This window comes from Oncorhynchus mykiss, chromosome 17 (genome assembly GCF_013265735.2).
Source record: "Oncorhynchus mykiss isolate Arlee chromosome 17, USDA_OmykA_1.1, whole genome shotgun sequence".
Taxonomy (NCBI): domain Eukaryota; kingdom Metazoa; phylum Chordata; class Actinopteri; order Salmoniformes; family Salmonidae; genus Oncorhynchus; species Oncorhynchus mykiss.
In genome coordinates, this window is record NC_048581.1 from 92556140 (window position 1) to 92577635 (window position 21496).

Genomic DNA, 21496 nt, shown 5'->3' on the forward strand with positions numbered 1-21496 from the left:
CAGGGAATTCCACACATTAACAGTTCAAGAAAAGCCATTCAGATATTTCATGAGGCATCAAGACACAGAATCACAGAGTTACAAAGATACAGTACAATGAGGAAATAGAGCAACACACACACACACGCACAGGACCCACACACACACACACACACAGGACCAACACAGAGCATGCAGTGTAAGAGTGAGGTCAGAATCCTCATGCACGGTCAGACAGAGAGAGAGAGAGAGAGAGAGAGAGAGAGAGAGAGAGAGAGAGAAAAGGGAGAGGAATTGAAGTGTAGGAATTGAAAGCTGGAGAGAACAATAATATAGGAAAGAAATCCTCCTGCAAATAAATATTTGTAAAAACAGGGATTCTGACGGAGACTACCAGGGGTCTGATAGAAGGTTAAGGATGGAGGCTCTTGAAAGCCACATAATCCTAAACAGAGCATTTTTACTCCAAGGTTCATCCTACCAACAACAGGGTTAAAACTCATGTATTCATTCGTATCTACTGATTGAAAAACAAAACAATGAATAAGTTGTTTTTAAGACAGAAATTAAAGAGTTTAAGTAGGCTACTTGGAGAAATTAACCCTGTTGAAAACTTACAGTAACTAGCAGGCAGAAACCCTTCGCCTACATTCACACCACTGTTGCACACTGGGTAATGGTTATCTATTCAGTTCATTTGGGATCTTTGAGGATGGAGGAACTATAATGGGAACTTTTTACAATTTGATTTAGATACAACATTAAAGAGTTGTTGGAAATTTAGTTTGGGATCCTGTTCAAAAGTACGATGCTCACATTCTCATCGCCTCCTGCATCTGCACAACAACATTAACCAGACTGGTTCTTTACTCAGTCGGTCGATGTAACGGCTCCTTCTATTCAGTTCTACCATAACATCCCATCCCAGAGGACATATTCACTAAATAGTGAACTACTTCTGACCAGGGCCTGTAAGGTGCTATTTGGGACTTGGGTAGATTCATCTACTTCAGACATCAGTCACAGGAAACTAGTAATAATTCAAACCAATGACTTTGCTTATCCTTTATGAGGGAGGAGAGGAGGAGGTAGAGACAGTCGGAGGAGGAGGGAGGAGAGGAGGGAGGAGGTAGAGACAGTCGGAGGAGGAGGGAGGAGAGGAGGAGGTAGATACAGTTGGAAGAGGTACATACAGTAGGAGGAGGAGGGAGGAGAGGAGGAGGTAGAGACAGTCGGAGGAGGAGGAGGGAGGAGAGGAGGAGGTAAAGACAGTTGGAGGAGGAGGAGGGAGGAGAGGAGGGAGGAGAGGAGGAGGTAGAGACAGACGGAGGAGGAGAGGAGGATGTAAAGAGTCGGAGGAGGAGGAGGAGAGGAGAGGAGGGAGGAGAGGAGGAAGTAGAGACAGTCGGAGGAGGAGGGAGGAGGGAGGAGAGGAGGGAGGAGAGGAGGAGGTAGAGACAGTCGGAGGAGGAGAGGAGTAGGTAAAGACAGTCGGAGGAGGAGGAGGGAGGAGAGGAGGAGGTAGAGGAGGTAAAGACAGTCGGAGGAGGGAGGAGAGGAGGAGGTAGAGGAGGAGATAAAGACAGTCGGAGGAGGAGGAGGAGGAGGAGGAGAGGAGAGGAGGGAGGAGAGGAGGAGGTAGAGACAGTCGGAGGAGGAGGGAGGAGAGGAGGAGGTAGAGACAGTCGGAGGAGGAGAGGAGTAGGTAAAGACAGTCGGAGGAGGAGGAGGGAGGAGAGGAGGAGGTAGAGGAGGAGATAAAGACAGTCGGAGGAGGAGGAGAGGAGAGGAGGGAGGAGAGGAGGAGGTAGAGACAGTCGGAGGAGGAGGGAGGAGAGGAGGAGGTAGAGGAGGTAAAGGCAGTCGGAGGAGGGAGGAGAGGAGGAGGTAGGAGGAGATAAAGACAGTCGGAGGAGGAGGAGGAGGAGGAGGAGGAGAGGAGAGGAGGGAGGAGAGGAGGAGGTAGAGACAGTCGGAGGAGGAGGGAGGAGAGGAGGGAGGAGAGGAGGAGGTAGAGACAGTCAAGGGAGGGAGGAGAGGAGGTGGTAGAGGAGAAGATAAAGACAGGAGGAGGAGGAGGAGGAGGAGGAGGAGGAGGAGGAGGAGAGGAGAGGAGGGAGGAGAGGAGGAGGTAGAGGAGAAGATAAAGACAGGAGGAGGAGGAGGAGGAGGAGGAGGAGGAGGAGGAGGAGAGGAGAGGAGGGAGGAGAGGAGGAGGTAGAGACAGTCAAGGGAGGGAGGAGAGGAGGTGGTAGAGACAGTCGGAGGAGGAGAGGAGGAGAAGAGGAGGTAAAGACAGTCGGATGAGGGAGGACAGGAGGAGGTAGAGGAGAGGAGGTAAAGACAGTTGGAGGATTGGAGGAGAGGAGGGGGTAGAGGAGGTAAAGACAGTCAGAGGAGGAGGTAGAGGAGGAGGTAAAGACAGTTGGAGGAGGGAGGAGAGGAGGTAAAGACAGTCAGAGGAGGAGGTAGAGGAGGAGGTAAAGACAGTTGGAGGAGGGAGGAGAGGAGGAGGTAGAGGAGGTAAAGACAGTCAGAGGAGGAGGTAGAGGAGGAGGTAGAGACAGTTGGAGGAGAGGAAAAGGTAGAGGAGGAGGTAAAGACAGTTGGAGGAGAGGAGGAGGTAGAGGAGGAGGTAGAGGAGGAGGTAAAGACAGTCGGAGGAGGGAGGAGAGGCGGAGGAGGAGGAGGAGAGGAGTAGGTAAAGACAGTCGGAGGAGGAGGGAGGAGAGGAGAAGGTAGAGAAGGAGGTAAAGACAGTCGGAGGAGAGGAGAAGGTAGAGGAGGAGGTAAAGACAGTTGGAGGAGAGGAAAAGGTAGAGGAGGAGGTAAAGACAGTTGGAGGAGAGGAGGAGGTAGAGGAGGAGGTAAAGACAGTCGGAGGAGGGAGGAGAGGCGGAGGTAGAGGAGGTAGAGGAGGAGGTAAAGACAGTTGGAGGAGAGGAAAAGGTAGAGGAGGAGGTAAAGACAGTTGGAGGAGAGGAGGAGGTAGAGGAGGAGGTAAAGACAGTCGGAGGAGGGAGGGGAGGCGGAGATAGAGGAGGAGGATGTTGAGGGCAGAAAGAGGTGGAAAATGGAGGAGGCAGTAGTACCCAGGAGGTATAGCAGGACAGGAAGGAGCTTCTGGTTTTGGTCAACCTACCATTGACTAGGCTGGCATTGCCAGGTGCAATACCGCCTGCAGTACCATCGGTGGCTATAGTTGCGACGGGGTGGGCAGAGGGATGGGGGCAGTCTATAGTAGCAAGTCAATTATGGGTAAAAAAAAGGCAACAGTGAACACAAAGAACATGGTTAAAAGCCTGAATAACAGTACGATTAGTGTTGTTGCTGCAGTTCATTCACACTAGGATTGCCAAAACAAATCCCCAACATTCAGACAAACAGGGAATAATGGATTAAGTGACCAGATGTGTCCCTAGTTCACACACTGATGTTTAAAACTGAGACGACTGGAGGAATGGTACAGGCATTACATACATAAATGCACATGGAATAGGTTCAACACAATACTAAAGGGCAAAGAGAGGAAGGAGAGACCAACTTCTTGAATGAAAATAAACCAGTGAAGAGAAAAAGAACCACACAGGCTAAAACCCCTAATCTGCCAGGTGAGAGAGGCCTCATCACAGGTACACTTCAACTATGACAGACAAAATGAGAAAAAAAAATCCCAGAAAATCACATTGTAGGATTTTTAATGAATTTATTTGCAAATTATGGTGGTAAATAAGTATTGTGATTTTTTTTTCAATGTGATTTTCTGGATTTTTTTTTTCTCATTTTGTCTGTCATAGTTGGTGTACCTGTGATGAAAATTACAGGCCTCTCTCATCTTTTGAAGTGGGAGGACTTGCACAATTGGTGGCTGACTAAATACTTTTTGTTTGCCCCACTGTATCTAGTGTGGTTGTAACAATACCTAATCAATATGGAATCCATGTGTATTCCAGGGGCTAATCAATCAATTTGGAACAATCAATCTCAACCATGTTATTCATGTCATGTGTCACGTCATTGAGCAGCAAAAATAAATTGAAAAAGGCAGCAAGGTGGTTGGAACAGAAACGTAGTGTGGTCTAAACTGCTTCAAATGTCATCCCATCACTACGACAACGGCTACAAGACACCAACTGGCAGAGGAAGAAAACACCATCTCTTACATAGTCAGGGGTGGGATTGGAGACAAGGCTTGAAGAACAGAGTTCACAAAATGTCATTATATTTGACATGTAGAAATTACATTTTGAATGACGTTTAAACTCTTAGGATTTTACACTGGGAGTTGCAAATAGTTTTAAAAAAATTCCAATTCCACCCTTGTGCATATTGTACACTTCACATGCTACGTTTCCTTCACAGGAGGGTAGAAGATTATATTACGTCCCAAAAAGGCACCCTATTCCCTATGTAGTGCACTACTTTTGACCAGAGCCCTATGGCACCCTATTCCCTATGTAGTGCACTACTTTTGACCAGAGCCCTATGGCACCCTATTCCCTATGTAGTGCACTACTTTTGACCAGAGCCTTATGGGCCCATAGGGAATAGGGAGCCATTTGGGACCCGTGTTTCAGGAGCGGGGACAGATGATCAGAACATCAATCTGTTGAAGTTGAATCTCTTTAAAGTCTGTCTGGGGTGAATTGGTGAATGTTAAATCATTCCTTGTGAAGTTACTATTACTATTTAACTAGGCAGATCTCTTTAGTGAATTTAACCAATCACAGGTTGTGATCATGTTGATTTAACCAATCACAGGATTTGATCATGTTGATTTAACCAATCACAGGCTTTGATGTGGGACATTTGAAACTGTATTGGGGACGGTGGTGGAAATATGGATGAGAGGGATGACAGGGAAGGTAGTTCAGTAGGGTAGTTAGAGGGGGGGGGGGGGCAGTAGGGTAGTTAGGGGGGGGGGGGCAGTAGGGTAGTTAGGGGGGGGGGGCAGTAGGGTAGTTAGGGGGGGGCAGTAGGGTAGTTAGGGGGGGGCAGTAGGGTAGTTGGGGGGGGGGCAGTAGGGTAGTTAGGGGGGGGGCAGTAGGGTAGTTAGGGGGGGGGCAGTAGGGTAGTTAGGGGGGGGGGGCAGTAGGGTAGTTAGGGGGGGGCAGTAGGGTAGTTAGGGGGGGGGCAGTAGGGTAGTTAGGGGGGGGGCAGTAGGGTAGTTAGGGGGGGGGCAGTAGGGTAGTTAGGGGGGGGCAGTAGGGTAGTTAGGGGGGGGGGGCAGTAGGGTAGTTAGGGGGGGGCAGTAGGGTAGTTAGGGGGGGGGTCAGTAGGGTAGTTAGGGGGGGGGGGTCAGTAGGGTAGTTAGGTGGGTTCAGTGTTGATTAGGGACAGGGAAGGTGTTGGGGTAGTTCAGTAGGGTAGTAAGGGGGGGTGAGTTCAGTAGGGTAGTCAGGTCAGGGGGGGGTTCAGTAGGGTAGTTAGGGGGGGGATTCAGTAGGGTAGTTAGGGGGGGGGTTCAGTAGGATAGTCAGGGGGGGTTCAGTGTTGGTCCTGGTGGGTAGTTGGGTACAGGAGGACTGAGGGAAGAGAGATACTCTACCTGTGTTTTGTTGGCCGTCCTCCCCTGCCTCACCTGTGTGTTGGTTTATAGAACCATAGATAACAAGAGAGTAAGGAGACGAGAGTTCAGCTGGCCACTACCCACAGCAGGCCACACCTACAGCTGGCCACTCCCCACAGCAGGCCACACCTACAGCTGGCCACTCCCCACATCAGGCCACACCTACAGCAGGCCACTCCCCACATCAGGCCACACCTACAGCTGGCCACTCCCCACATCAGGCCACACCTACAGCTGGCCACTCCCCACATCAGGCCACACCTACAGCTGGCCACTCCCCACATCAGGCCACACCTACAGCTGGCCACTCCCCACATCAGGCCACTCCCCACATCAGGCCACACCTACAGCTGGCCACTCCCCACATCAGGCCACACCTACATCAGGCCACTCCCCACATCAGGCCACTCCCCACATCAGGCCACACCTATAGCTGGCCACTCCCCACATCAGGCCACACCTACAGCTGGCCACTCCCCACATCAGGCCACTCCCCACATCAGGCCACTCCCCACATCAGGCCACTCCCCACATCAGGCCACACCTACAGCAGCCAGTAGGCACATCGTAATACATAGGTCATTGTGTTTGGACAGAGTTGTTTTAGAGTAGCATCACCCTCCCAAAGAGATTCAAACCTATCCAAGATGGACACTTTACTTCTACCAGGAAGTGCCTTTCATCAGTCAATAGTTGGAGCAGTTTAAGAAATGATCTTTATCTGATGATGATAATAATAATAATAATAATAATAATGATATTAATAATAAATAGAACCAAGGAAAGGAAGGGAGGAGGGAGGGAGGGACGTACCTTTCTCCTTCTTCTTCTCCTCCTCCACTGGCTCTCCGGCCCCCAGCAAAGTAAAGATGATGCCGGTCTGAGAGTTGACTCCTACAGCTGTTACCAGCATCCTGCCGGAACCCTCCATCACATGGGTACCTGTAGAGACACACACACACAAACATACACACACACACACACACAGACTCGCACGCACACACACACACACAGACACACACATAGACACACACACACACACATACACACACACACACACACACACACACACACACAGACTCGCACGCACACACACACAGACACAGACATAGACACACACACACACACAAACGCACACGCACACATACACACACATACACACACACACACACACACACACACACACACACACACACACACACACACACACACACACACACAGGGAGATTATGAAACAGAGGGAAGTATGCATTATATTCGACATCAATGTATGATTGGCTGTCAAAGAGAAAAGAAAACTGTATACCAACACGCACTCATAGACATTTACACAGGATAACCAGCAGCTTATTTAATGTCATATATAATGTGACATTTGTAATGTCTTTATTGTTTTGAAACTTCTGCATGTGTAATGTTTACTGTTAATTTTTATTGTTTATTTCACTTTTGTATATTATCTACCTCACTTGCTTTGGCAATGTTAACACCTGTTTCCCATGCCAATAAAGCCCCTTGAATTGAATTGAATTGAATTGAGAGAGAGAGAGAGAGAGAGAGAGAGAGAGAGAGAGAGAGAGAGAGAGAGAGAGAGAGAGAGAGAGAGAGAGATAGGGAGAGAGAGAGAGAGAGGGAGAGAGAGAGAGAGAGAGAGAGAGAGAGAGAGAGAAGAGAGTGAGAGAGAGAGAGACAGAGAGATAGAGAGAGAGAGAGAGAGAGACAGAGAGAGAGAGAGAGAGAGAGAGAGAGAGAGAGAGAGAGAGACAGAGAGAGAGAGAGACAGAGAGAGAGAGAGAGAGAGAGAGACAGCGAGAGAGAGAGAGAGAGAGAGAGAGAGACAGAGAGAGAGAGAGACAGAGAGAGAGAGAGAGAGAGAGAGACAGCGAGAGAGAGAGAGAGAGAGAGAGAGAGAGAGAGAGAGAGAGAGAGAGAGAGAGAGAGAGAGAGAGAGAGAGAGATTATCCACTTCCAGGATATACATAATCATTCCTCCACCTACTTCTTCTCACTGTGAAAGTCATTACAGAGAACAATGCATATCAAGACACTGCATGCTTACAATGTTTTTCTCTATTGGAATTCAAATTAGAATTAACATCCCTGTTCAACCATCGAGGATATATCATCCTTTTGTGACTAGAATAATAGATTTAGATACATAATACAATGGCTCTCCACATACTGTCTGATAGTATGGTATACTATTCAGGCCTGGTGTCTATTTACAGTACTGTCTGGTAGTATGGTATACTATACAGGCCTGGTGTCTATTTACAGTACTGTCTGGTAGTATGGTATACTATACAGGCCTGGTGTCTATTTACAGTACTGTCTGGTAGCATGGTATACTATACAGGCCTGGTGTCTATTTACAGTACTGTCTGGTAGCATGGTATACTATACAGGCCTGGTGTCTATTTACAGTACTGTCTGTTAGTATGGTATACTATACAGGCCTGGTATCTATTTCCTATACGGTCTGATAGTATGGTATACTATACAGGCCTGGTATCTATTTCCTATACGGTCTGATAGCATGGTATACTATACAGGCCTGGTGTCTATTTACAGTACTGTCTGATAGCATGGTATACTATACAGGCCTGGTGTCTATTTCCTATACGGTCTGATAGCATGGTATACTATACAGGCCTGGTGTCTATTTACAGTACTGTCTGATAGCATGGTATACTATACAGGCCTGGTGTCTATTTCCTATACGGTCTGATAGCATGGTATACTATACAGGCCTGGTATCTACATACTGTCTGGTAGCATGGTATACTATACAGGCCTGGTATCTACATACTGTCTGATAGCATGGTATACTATACAGGCCTGGTATCTACATACTGTCTGGTAGCATGGTATACTATACAGGCCTGGTATCTACATACTGTCTGGTAGCATAGTATACTATACAGGCCTGGTATCTACATACTGTCTGGTAGCATGGTATACTATACAGGCCTGGTATCTATTTACTATACTGTCTGGTACCATGTTATACTATACAGGCCTGGTATCTATTTCCTACACGGTCTGATAGCATGGTATGGTATACTATACAGGCCTGGTATCTATTTCCTATAAGGTCTGATAGCATGGTATACTATACAGGCCTGGTATCTATTTCCTATACGGTCTCATAGCATGGTATACTATACAGGCCTGGTATCTATTTCCTATACGGTCTCATAGCATGGTATACTATACAGGGCTGGTATCTATTTCCTATACGGTCTGATAGCATGGTATACTATACAGGGCTGGTATCTATTTCCTATACGGTCTGATAGCATGGTATACTATACAGGGCTGGTATCTATTTCCTATACAGTCTGATAGCATGGTATACTATACAGGGCTGGTATCTATTTCCTATACGGTCTGATAGCATGGTATACTATACAGGGCTGGTATCTATTTCCTATACAGTCTGATAGCGTGGTATACTATACAGGGCTGGTATCTATTTCCTATACGGTCTGATAGCATGGTAAACTATACAGGCCTGGTGTCTATTTCCTATACGGTCTGATAGCATGGTATACTATACAGGGCTGGTATCTATTTACTATACTGTCTGGTAGCATGGTATACTATACAGGCCTGGTGTCTACATACTGTCTGGTAGCCTGGTAATGGTAGCATGATATCCTATACAGGCCTGGTGTCTATTTTTACCAATGTCTTGGCACTATTCATCAGTTTATGGACAACCCAGAACAGCACAGCATGTATGGTACTATTACTTGCCTGAGTGCAGTGCTTGCTTGTGTATGAGTGCACGTCTGTGTGTGTGTGTGTGCGTCTGTGTGTGTGCGTCTGTGTGTGTGTGTGTGCGTCTGTGTGTGTGCGTCTGTGTGTGTGTGTGTGCGTCTGTGTGTGTGCGTCTGTGTGTGTGTGTGTGCGTCTGTGTGTGTGTGTCTGTGTGTGTGTGCGTCTGTGTGTGTGCGTCTGTGTGTGCGCGTCTGTGTGTGTGCGTCTGTGTGTGTGTGTGTGCGTCTGTGTGTGTGTGGGCGTCTGTGTGTGTGCGTCTGTGTGTGTGCGCGTCTGTGTGTGTGTGTCACTGACCAGACAGCAGCATGGGGTCCTTATCGGCGTCTTTCTTGACGTGATCAGACTCTCCTGTTAGTGAACTCTCGTCTATCTTCAGATCGTTCCCCTGTATCAACACTCCATCGGCAGGAAGCAGGTCACCTGAAACACCACAACTGTTTAACAACCTGTTAATAACCAAAAAAAAAGAAGCTGTTTATTAAGATGTTTTTTTTTTGTCACACACACCAGATAGGAGCAGTGAAATGTCTTGTTTTACAGGGTCAGACATTTTTCCCACTTTTCTCCAAACGTTACATTTTGAAGTTGCTCCAAACCTCAACATTTTGAGGTATTTCAGAACGAAACGTTACATTTTGAAGTTGCTCCAAACCTCAACATTTTGAGGTATTTCAGAACGAAACGTTACATTTTGAAGTTGCTCCAACCTCAACATTTTGAGGTATTTCAGAACGAAACGTAACATTTTGCACTTGGCAAAATGGTGTGCCTATCACTGGGATTGAACACGTGAGCCGGAGTTTGTGGATTACGCCCATCTGCCACCCCGTCCACAACACCCTAGCAAAACCCAACCCTGCTGGATGTTAATAGCACTCACGGTTGCCCCTAGTGGCTACGTCTTGTACTCAGGCACTTCCTCATGAGTTATAGGCTGAGAGAAACATCTCTATGGTTACGGGATTCATTCCTGAATGGGTTAAGGTTTGGGATACGAAAACAACTCTAGAGAGGTCATTTCAGGCATTAATTCCGATTGGTTAATAATTCAGGCATTTATTTCAATTGGTTAAATTAAAGATTAAGGTTTGGGATAGGGTTAATTATCTTCAGGCATTCATTCCGATTGACTAAGAATTCATGTTTGGGATATGGTTCAGTAACTGGCTCAGAACAGGGCAGCACGGGTGGTGCAGGAACTAATGGGGATCCATAATAAACCCCAGGAAGAGTAGATGATGCCTTGGCAGGAACTAATGGAGATCCATAATAAACCCCAGGAAGAGTAGCTGCTGCCTTGGCAGGAGCGAATGGGGATCCATAATAAACCCCAGGAAGAGTAGCTGCTGCCTTGGCAGGAACTAATGGGGATCCATAATAAACCCCAGGAAGAGTAGCTGCTGCCTTGGCAGGAACTAATGGGGATCCATAATAAACCCCAGGAAGAGTAGCTGATGCCTTGGCAGGAACTAATGGAGATCCATAATAAACCCCAGGAAGAGTAGCTGCTGCCTTGGCAGGAACTAATGGGGATCCATAATAAACCCCAGGAAGAGTAGCTGCTGCCTTGACAGGAACTAATGGGGATCCATAATAAACCCCAGGAAGAGTAGCTGATGCCTTGGCAGGAACTAATGGGGATCCATAATAAACCCCAGGAAGAGTAGCTGCTGCCTTGGCAGGAACTAATGGGGATCCATAATAAACCCCAGGAAGAGTAGCTGCTGCCTTGGCAGGAACTAATGGGAATCCATATTAAACCCCAGGAAGAGTAGCTGCTGCCCTGGCAGGAACTAATGGGGATCCATAATAAACGCCAGGAAGAGTAGCTGCTGCCTTGACAGGAACTAATGGGGATCCATAATAAACCCCAGGAAGAGTAGCTGCTGCCTTGGCAGGAACTAATGGGGATCCATAATAAACCCCAGGAAGAGTAGCTGCTGCCTTGACAGGAACTAATGGGGATCCATAATAAACCCCAGGAAGAGTAGCTGCTGCCTTGGCAGGAACTAATGGGGATCCATAATAAACCCCAGGAAGAGTAACTGCTGCCTTGGCAGGAACTAATGGGGATCCATAATAAACCCCAGGAAGAGTAGCTGCTGCCTTGGCAGGAACTAATGGGGATCCATAATAAACCCCAGGAAGAGTAGCTGCTGCTTTGGCAGGAACTAATGGGGATCCATAATAAACCCCAGGAAGAGTAGCTGCTGCCTCGGCAGTAACTAATGGGGATCCATAATAAACCCCAGGAAGAGTAGCTGCTGCCTTGGCAGGAACTAATGGGGATCCATAATAAACCCCAGGAAGAGTAGCTGCTGCCTTGGCAGGAACTAATGGGGATCCATAATAAACCACAGGAAGAGTAGCTGCTGCCTTGACAGGAACTAATGGGGATCCATAATAAACCCCAGGAAGAGTAGCTGCTGCCTTGGCAGGAACTAATGGGGATCCATAATAAACCTCAGGAAGAGTAGCTGCTGCCTTGGCAGGAACTAATGGGGATCCATAATAAACCCCAGGAAGAGTAGCTGCTGCCTTGGCAGGAACTAATGGGGATCCATAATAAACCTCAGGAAGAGTAGCTGCTGCCTTGACGGGAACTAATGGGGATCCATAATAAACCCCAGGAAGAGTAGCTGCTGCCTTGGCAGGAACTAATGGGGATCCATAATAAACCCCAGGAAGAGTAGCTGCTGCCTTGTCAGGAACTAATGGGGATCCATAATAAACCCCAGGAAGAGTAGCTGCTGCCTTGGCAGGAACTAATGGAGATCCATAATAAACCCCAGGAAGAGTAGATGATGCCTTGGCAGGAACTAATGGGGATCCATAATAAACCCCAGGAAGAGTAGCTGCTGCTTTGGCAGGAACTAATGGAGATCCATAATAAACCCCAGGAAGAGTAGCTGCTGCCTTGGCAGGAACTAATAAAGATCCATAATAAACCCCAGGAAGAGTAGCTGCTGCCTTGGCAGGAACTAATGGAGATCCATAATAAACCCCAGGAAGAGTAGATGATGCCTTGGCAGGAACTAATGGGGATCCATAATAAACCCCAGGAAGAGTAGCTGCTGCCTTGACAGGAACTAATGGGGATCCATAATAAACCCCAGGAAGAGTAGCTGCTGCCTTGGCAGGAACTAATGGGGATCCATAATAAACCCCAGGAAGAGTAGCTGCTGCCTTGGCAGGAACTAATGGGGATCCATAATAAACCTCAGGAAGAGTAGCTGCTGCCTTGGCAGGAACTAATGGGGATCCATAATAAACCCCAGGAAGAGTAGCTGCTGCCTTGGCAGGAACTAATGGGGATCCATAATAAACCTCAGGAAGAGTAGCTGCTGCCTTGACGGGAACTAATGGGGATCCATAATAAACCCCAGGAAGAGTAGCTGCTGCCTTGGCAGGAACTAATGGGGATCCATAATAAACCCCAGGAAGAGTAGCTGCTGCCTTGTCAGGAACTAATGGGGATCCATAATAAACCCCAGGAAGAGTAGCTGCTGCCTTGGCAGGAACTAATGGAGATCCATAATAAACCCCAGGAAGAGTAGATGATGCCTTGGCAGGAACTAATGGGGATCCATAATAAACCCCAGGAAGAGTAGCTGCTGCTTTGGCAGGAACTAATGGAGATCCATAATAAACCCCAGGAAGAGTAGCTGCTGCCTTGGCAGGAACTAATAAAGATCCATAATAAACCCCAGGAAGAGTAGCTGCTGCCTTGGCAGGAACTAATGGAGATCCATAATAAACCCCAGGAAGAGTAGATGATGCCTTGGCAGGAACTAATGGGGATCCATAATAAACCCCAGGAAGAGTAGCTGCTGCCTTGGCAGGAACTAATGGGGATCCATAATAAACCCCAGGAAGAGTAGCTGCTGCCTTGGCAGGAACTAATGGGGATCCATAATAAACCCCAGGAAGAGTAGCTGCTGCCTTGGCAGGAACTAATGGGGATCCATAATAAACCCCAGGAAGAGTAGCTGCTGCCTTGGCAGGAACTAATGGGGATCCATAATAAACCCCAGGAAGAGTAGCTGCTGCCTTGACGGGTACTAATGGGGATCCATAATAAACCCCAGGAAGAGTAGCTGCTGCCTTGACAGGAACTAATGGGGATCCATAATAAACCCCAGGAAGAGTAGCTGCTGCCTTGGCAGGAACTAATGGGGATCCATAATAAACCCCAGGAAGAGTAGCTGCTGCCTTGGCAGGAACTAATGGGGATCCATAATAAACCCCAGGAAGAGTAGCTGCTGCCTTGGCAGGAACTAATGGGGATCCATAATAAACCCCAGGAAGAGTAGCTGCTGCCTTGACAGGTACTAATGGGGATCCATAATAAACCCCAGGAAGAGTAGCTGCTGCCTTGACAGGAACTAATGGGGATCCATAATAAACCCCAGGAAGAGTAGCTGCTGCCTTGGCAGGAACTAATGGGGATCCATAATAAACCCCAGGAAGAGTAGCTGCTGCCTTGGCAGGAACTAATGGGGATCCATAATAAACCCCAGGAAGAGTAGCTGCTGCCTTGGCAGGAACTAATGGGGATCCATAATAAACCCCAGGAAGAGTAGCTGCTGCCTTGGCAGGAACTAATGGGGATCCATAATAAACCCCAGGAAGAGTAGCTGCTGCCTTGGCAGGAACTAATGGGGATCCATAATAAACCCCAGGAAGAGTAGCTGCTGCCTTGGCAGGAACTAATGGGGATCCATAATAAACCCCAGGAAGAGTAGCTGCTGCCTTGGCAACAGGAACTAATGGGGATCCATAATAAACCCCAGGAAGAGTAGCTGCTGCCTTGACAGGAACTAATGGGGATCCATAATAAACCCCAGGAAGAGTAGCTGCTGCCTTGGCAGGAACTAATGGGGATCCATAATAAACCCCAGGAAGAGTAGCTGCTGCCTTGGCAGGAACTAATGGGAATCCATAATAAACACAAATACAAAACTTCAGGCATTAATTCTGATTGTTTAAATTAAGGATTATGGTTTGGGATAAGGATCAAACAGGAAGTTTAGCCATTACGAGTCACCTTGCTAACTCATTGTGGTTTAGGATGAGGATCAAACAGGAAGTTTAGCCATTAATAAGACTCATGGTGGACAGATGGCGCAGTGGTCAGAAGGCGTCTGCATGCTTCCAGCAGAAACAGGTTGGAAGAGTTGTTGCATATACTTTGACTACATTTTGTGCTGTGTTTGTTCGTTTGGGAGTGTGAGGGTTTTTTTGCGGCTGTTTGGACACATAACATTTTTTCTCGAGGGAATCCTGGGCTCCCGAGTGGCGCAACAGTCTAAGGCACTACATCTCAGTGCATAGAGGCATCACTACAGTCCCTGGTTTGATTCCAGGCTGAATCACATCCAGCCGTGATTTGGTGTCCCATAGGGCAGCGCACAATTGGCCCAGTATCGTCCGGGTTTGGCCAGGGGTGTTAGGCAGTCATTGTAAATAAGAATTTCTTGTTAACTGACTTGCCTAGTTAAATGAAGGTTCTAGAATAAAGGTTCTAGGATGAAGGTTCATTTAACTAGGCAAGTCAGTTAACAAGAAATTCTTATTTACAATGACTGCCTAACACCCCTGGCCAAACCCGGACGATACTGGGCCAATTGTGCGCTGCCCTATGGGACACCAAATCACGGCCGGATGTGATTCAGCCTGGAATCGAACCAGGGACTAGAATGAAGGTTCTAGAATGAAGGTTCTAGAATGAAGGTTCTAGAATGAAGGTTCTAGAATGAAGGTTAAATAATAAATAATAATAACAACAAATCCAAAGGCGGTAGTCTACAACCTTTCATCAGTGATTGGTCAACAGTAGATATTATTAAAGTCTTTGTGGTCATTGAATGAGAGACAATGCTTTTTTTCAAGCTAAGTTTATTTTAAGGAAGTATACGAGCACACTTAGTGCCCGTCGAACTGAAGCATGCTGAAGCAGCTCCTGCACCAGAGACGACAGGCTCTGGGCATTGACCCTCTTATTTCTGCCCCTTGTGGATGTAATTATTTGAACTGTCCAGTTTGAGTGTTTGTTGCAGCTCGTTCCAGTCGCTAGCTGCAGAGAAATGAAAAGAGGAGCGACCCAGGGATGTGTGTGTTTTGGGGACCTTTAACAGAAGGTGACTGGCAGAATGGGTGTTGTATGTGGAGGATGAGGGCTGCAGTAGATATCTCAGATAGGGGGGAGTGAGGCCTAAGAGGGTTTTATAAATAAGCATCAACCAGTGGGTCTTGCGACGGGTGAACAGAGATGACCAGTTTACAGAGGAGTAAAGAACATCGAGACACTCGAGAGGACCCTCCCTCATTATTCTTACCGAACCAAATTACCTTTGTTTTAGGAGATGTTCAAAACAAGCAGAGAAAGCTTGTTTGGATACTGTCCCGGTTTAGGTTAGTTGAGAATCCATACGTACCATACTTGATTTGTGCGATGTCCCCGACCACGATGTCAGCAACCGGGAGCTGGATGACCTGAGCACCTCTGACCACCTGGAACTTCTGCTCCTGCTCGATGCGGCTCTGCAGCCCTCTGAACTGCTTCTCCTTGCTCCAGTCGTTGAAGGCCGTCACCAGAACCACACACACGACAGACAACAAGATGGCTGCTCCCTCTATCCAGCCGGCCTCGGCCTCACCCTCATCCTCCGCACCCGCCGCCGCTGTCCCACAGGCTGAGAGAGAGAGAGAGAGAGGGGTTTATATAGAGGTGACACACACACACACACACACACACACAGACACACACACACTGCTCTTCTACTACACAGCATTGTGTTCTACTATACAGCATTGTGTTCTACTACACAGCATTGTGTTCTACTACACAGCATTGTGTTCTACTATACAGCATTGTGTTCTACTATACAGCATTGTGTTCTACTATACAGCATTGTGTTCTACTATACAGCATTGTGTTCTACTATACAGCATTGTGTTATTTTACTACTATTCAGCATTGTGTTATTTTACTACTATACAGCATTGTGTTCTACTGTACAGCATTGTGTTATTTTACTACTGTACAGCATTGTGTTCTACTATACAGCATTGTGTTCTACTATACAGCATTGTGTTCTACTATACAGCATTGTGTTCTACTATACAGCATGGTGTTCTACTATACAGCATTGTGTTCTACTATACAGCATTGTGTTATTTTACTACTATACAGCATTGTGTTCTACTGTACAGCATTGTGTTCTACTATACAGCATTGTGTTCTACTGTACAGCATTGTGTTCTACTATACAGCATTGTGTTATTTTACTACTATACAGCATGGTGTTCTACTGTACAGCATTGTGTTCTACTATACAGCATTGTGTTCTACTGTACAGCATTGTGTTCTACTATACAGCATTGTGTTATTTTACTACTATACAGCATTGTGTTATTTTACTACTATACAGCATTGTGTTCTACTGTACAGCATTGTGTTCTACTATACAGCATTGTGTTCTACTATACAGCATTGTGTTCTACTATACAGCATTGTGTTCTACTAAACAGCATTGTGTTCTACTATACAGCATTGTGTTCTACTGTACAGCATTGTGTTCTACTATACAGCACTGTGTTCTACTATACAGCATTGTGTTATTTTACTACTATACAGCATTGTGTTCTACTGTACCTACTATACAGCATTGTGTTCTAATATACAGCATTGTGTTCTACTACACAGCATTGTGTTCTACTACACAGCATTGTGTTCTACTATACAGCATTGTGTTCTACTACACAGCATTGTGTTCTACTACACAGCATTGTGTTCTACTATACAGCATTGTGTTCTACTGTACAGCATTGTGTTCTACTATACAGCATTGTGTTCTACTATACAGCATTGTGTTCTACTATACAGCATTGTGTTATTTTACTACTATACAGCATTGTGTTCTACTGTACAGCATTGTGTTCTACTATACAGCATTGTGTTATTTTACTACTATACAGCATTGTGTTCTACTGTACAGCATTGTGTTCTACTATACAGCATTGTGTTATTTTACTACTACACAGCATTGTGTTCTACTATACAGCATTGTGTTCTACTGTACAGCATTGTGTTCTACTATACAGCATTGTGTTCCACTATACAGCATTGTGTTCTACTATACAGCATTGTGTTCTACTGTACAGCATTGTGTTCTACTATACAGCATTGTGTTCTACTATACAGCATTGTGTTCTACTAAACAGCATTGTGTTCTACTATACAGCATTGTGTTCTACTGTACAGCATTGTGTTCTACTATACAGCACTGTGTTCTACTATACAGCATTGTGTTATTTTACTACTATACAGCATTGTGTTCTACTGTACCTACTATACAGCATTGTGTTCTAATATACAGCATTGTGTTCTACTACACAGCATTGTGTTCTACTACACAGCATTGTGTTCTACTATACAGCATTGTGTTCTACTACACAGCATTGTGTTCTACTACACAGCATTGTGTTCTACTATACAGCATTGTGTTCTACTGTACAGCATTGTGTTCTACTATACAGCATTGTGTTCTACTATACAGCATTGTGTTCTACTATACAGCATTGTGTTATTTTACTACTATACAGCATTGTGTTCTACTGTACAGCATTGTGTTCTACTATACAGCATTGTGTTATTTTACTACTATACAGCATTGTGTTCTACTATACAGCATTGTGTTCTACTATACAGCATTGTGTTATTTTACTACTACACAGCATTGTGTTATTTTACTACTATACAGCATTGTGTTCTACTGTACAGCATTGTGTTCTACTATACAGCATTGTGTTATTTTACTACTATACAGCATTGTGTTCTACTATACAGCATTGTGTTCTACTATACAGCATTGTGTTATTTTACTACTATACAGCATTGTGTTCTACTGTACAGCATTGTGTTCTACTATACAGCATTGTGTTATTTTACTACTATACAGCATTGTGTTCTACTATACAGCATTGTGTTCTACTATACAGCATTGTGTTATTTTACTACTACACAGCATTGTGTTATTTTACTACTATACAGCATTGTGTTCTACTATACAGCATTGTGTTATTTTACTACTATACAGCATTGTGTTCTACTGTACAGCATTGTGTTCTACTATACAGCATGGTGTTATTTTACTACTACGCAGCATTGTGTTCTACTATACAGCATTGTGTTATTTTACTACTATACAGCATTGTGTTCTACTGTACAGCATTGTGTTCTACTATACAGCATGGTGTTATTTTACTACTACACAGCATTGTGTTCTACTATACAGCATTGTGTTATTTTACTACTACACAGCATTGTGTTCTACTATACAGCATTGTGTTATTTTACTAATATACAGCAAGGTGTTATTTTACTACTATACAACAGCATTGTGTTCTACTATACAGCATTGTTTTATTTTACTACAATACAACAGCATTGTGTTCTACTACACAGCATTGTGTTCTACTATACAGCATTGTCTTATTTTACTACTATACAGCATTGTGTTCTACTATACAGCATTGTCTTATTTTACCACTATACAGCATTGTCTTATTTTACTACTATACAGCATTGTGTTCTACTACACAGCATTGTGTTCTACTACACAGCATTGTGTTCTACTATACAGCATTGTCTTATTTTACTACAATACAACAGCATTGTGTTCTACTACACAGCATTGTGTTCTACTATACAGCATTGTGTTCTACTACACAGCATTGTGTTCTACTATACAGCATTGTCTTATTTTACTACTATACAGCATTGTGTTATTTTACTACTATACAGCATTGTGTTCTACTATACAGCATTGTGTTCTACTACACAGCATTGTGTTCTACTATACAGCATTGTCTTATTTTACTACTATACAGCATGGTGTTATTTTACTACTATACAGCATTGTCTTATTTTACTACTATACAGCATTGTGTTCTACTATACAGCATGGTGTTATTTTACTACTATACAGCATTGTGTTCTACTATACAGCATTGTGTTCTACTACACAGCATTGTGTTCTACTATACAGCATTGTCTTATTTTACTACTATACAGCATGGTGTTATTTTACTACTATACAGCATTGTCTTATTTTACTACTATACAGCATTGTGTTCTACTACACAGCATTGTGTTCTACTACACAGCATTGTGTTCTACTATACAGCATTGTCTTATTTTACTACTATACAGCATGGTGTTATTTTACTACAATACAACAGCATTGTGTTCTACTATACAGCATTGTGTTCTACTATACAGCATTGTGTTCTACTATACAGCATTGTGTTCTACTATACAGCATTGTCTTATTTTGCTACTATACAGCATGGTGTTATTTTACTACTATACAGCATTGTGTTCTACTATACAGCAGTGTGTTCTACTATACAGCATTGTGTTATTTTACTACTATACAGCATTGTGTTCTACTATACAGCATTGTGTTCTACTACACAGCATTGTGTTCTACTATACAGCATTGTGTTCTACTACACAGCATTGTGTTCTACTATACAGCATGGTGTTATTTTACTACTATACAGCATTGTGTTCTACTATACAGCATTGTGTTCTACTACACAGCATTGTGTTCTACTATACAGCATTGTGTTATTTTACTACTATACAGAATTGTGTTATTTTACTACTGTACAACAGCATTGTGTTCTACTATACAGCATTGTGTTCTACTATACAGCATTGTGTTCTACTATACAGCATTGTGTTATTTTACTACTATACAGAATTGTGTTATTCTACTACTGTACAACAGCATTGTGTTCTACTATACAGCATTGTGTTCTACTATACAGCATTGTGTTCTACTATACAGCATTGTGTTCTACTACACAGCATTGTGTTCTACTATACAGCATTGTGTTCTACTATACAGCATTGTGTTCTACTATACAGCATTGTGTTCTACTATACAGCATTGTGTTATTTTACTACTATTCAGCATTGTGTTCTACTATACAGCATTGTGTTCTACTACACAGCATTGTGTTCTACTATACAGCATTGTGTTCTACTATACAGCATTGTGTTCTACTATACAGCATTGTGTTATTTTACTACTATACAGCATTGTGTTCTACTGTACAGCATTGTGTTATTTTACTACTGTACAGCATTGTGTTCTACTATACAGCATTGTGTTATTTTACTACTATACAGCATTGTGTTCTACTGTACAGCATTGTGTTCTACTATACAGCATTGTGTTCTACTGTACAGCATTGTGTTCTACTATACAGCATTGTGTTATTTTACTACTATACAGCATGGTGTTCTACTGTACAGCATTGTGTTCTACTATACAGCATTGTGTTCTACTGTACAGCATTGTGTTCTACTATACAGCATTGTGTTATTTTACTACTATACAGCATTGTGTTATTTTACTACTATACAGCATTGTGTTCTACTGTACAGCATTGTGTTCTACTATACAGCATTGTGTTCTACTATACAGCATTGTGTTCTACTAAACAGCATTGTGTTCTACTATACAGCATTGTGTTCTACTGTACAGCATTGTGTTCTACTATACAGCACTGTGTTCTACTATACAGCATTGTGTTATTTTACTACTATACAGCATTGTGTTCTACTGTACCTACTATACAGCATTGTGTTCTACTATACAGCATTGTGTTCTACTACACAGCATTGTGTTCTACTACACAGCATTGTGTTCTACTATACAGCATTGTGTTCTACTACACAGCATTGTGTTCTACTACACAGCATTGTGTTCTACTATACAGCATTGTGTTCTACTGTACAGCATTGTGTTCTACTATACAGCATTGTGTTCTACTATACAGCATTGTGTTCTACTATACAGCATTGTGTTATTTTACTACTATACAGCATTGTGTTCTACTGTACAGCATTGTGTTCTACTATACAGCATTGTGTTATTTTACTACTACACAGCATTGTGTTCTACTATACAGCATTGTGTTCTACTGTACAGCATTGTGTTCTACTATACAGCATTGTGTTCTACTATACAGCATTGTGTTCTACTATACAGCATTGTGTTCTACTGTACAGCATTGTGTTCTACTATACAGCATTGTGTTCTACTATACAGAATTGTGTTCTACTATACAGCATTGTGTTATTTTACT

At 44.2% G+C, this 21496-nt stretch overlaps 1 protein-coding gene across 11 annotated transcripts in view; it reads right to left on the minus strand.

Annotated features, from left to right (window-relative positions):
* LOC110504360 (plasma membrane calcium-transporting ATPase 2) overlaps positions 1-21496 on the minus strand; it is a 209781-nt gene that overhangs the window by 106882 nt on the left and 81403 nt on the right. For 6 of the 11 annotated variants that reach the window (XM_036950960.1, XM_036950961.1, XM_036950966.1 and 3 more), the window contains 4 exons: positions 15769-16026; positions 9626-9751; positions 6362-6490; positions 3122-3214 (listed from right to left, as the gene is read on the minus strand). In XM_036950960.1, coding sequence (XP_036806855.1) covers positions 3122-3214; positions 6362-6490; positions 9626-9751; positions 15769-16026 — 606 coding nt within the window. The remainder of the gene's footprint in view (positions 1-3121; positions 3215-6361; positions 6491-9625; positions 9752-15768; positions 16027-21496) is intronic. The other 5 variants (XM_036950970.1, XM_036950963.1, XM_036950962.1 and 2 more) reach the window with 1 other exon arrangement.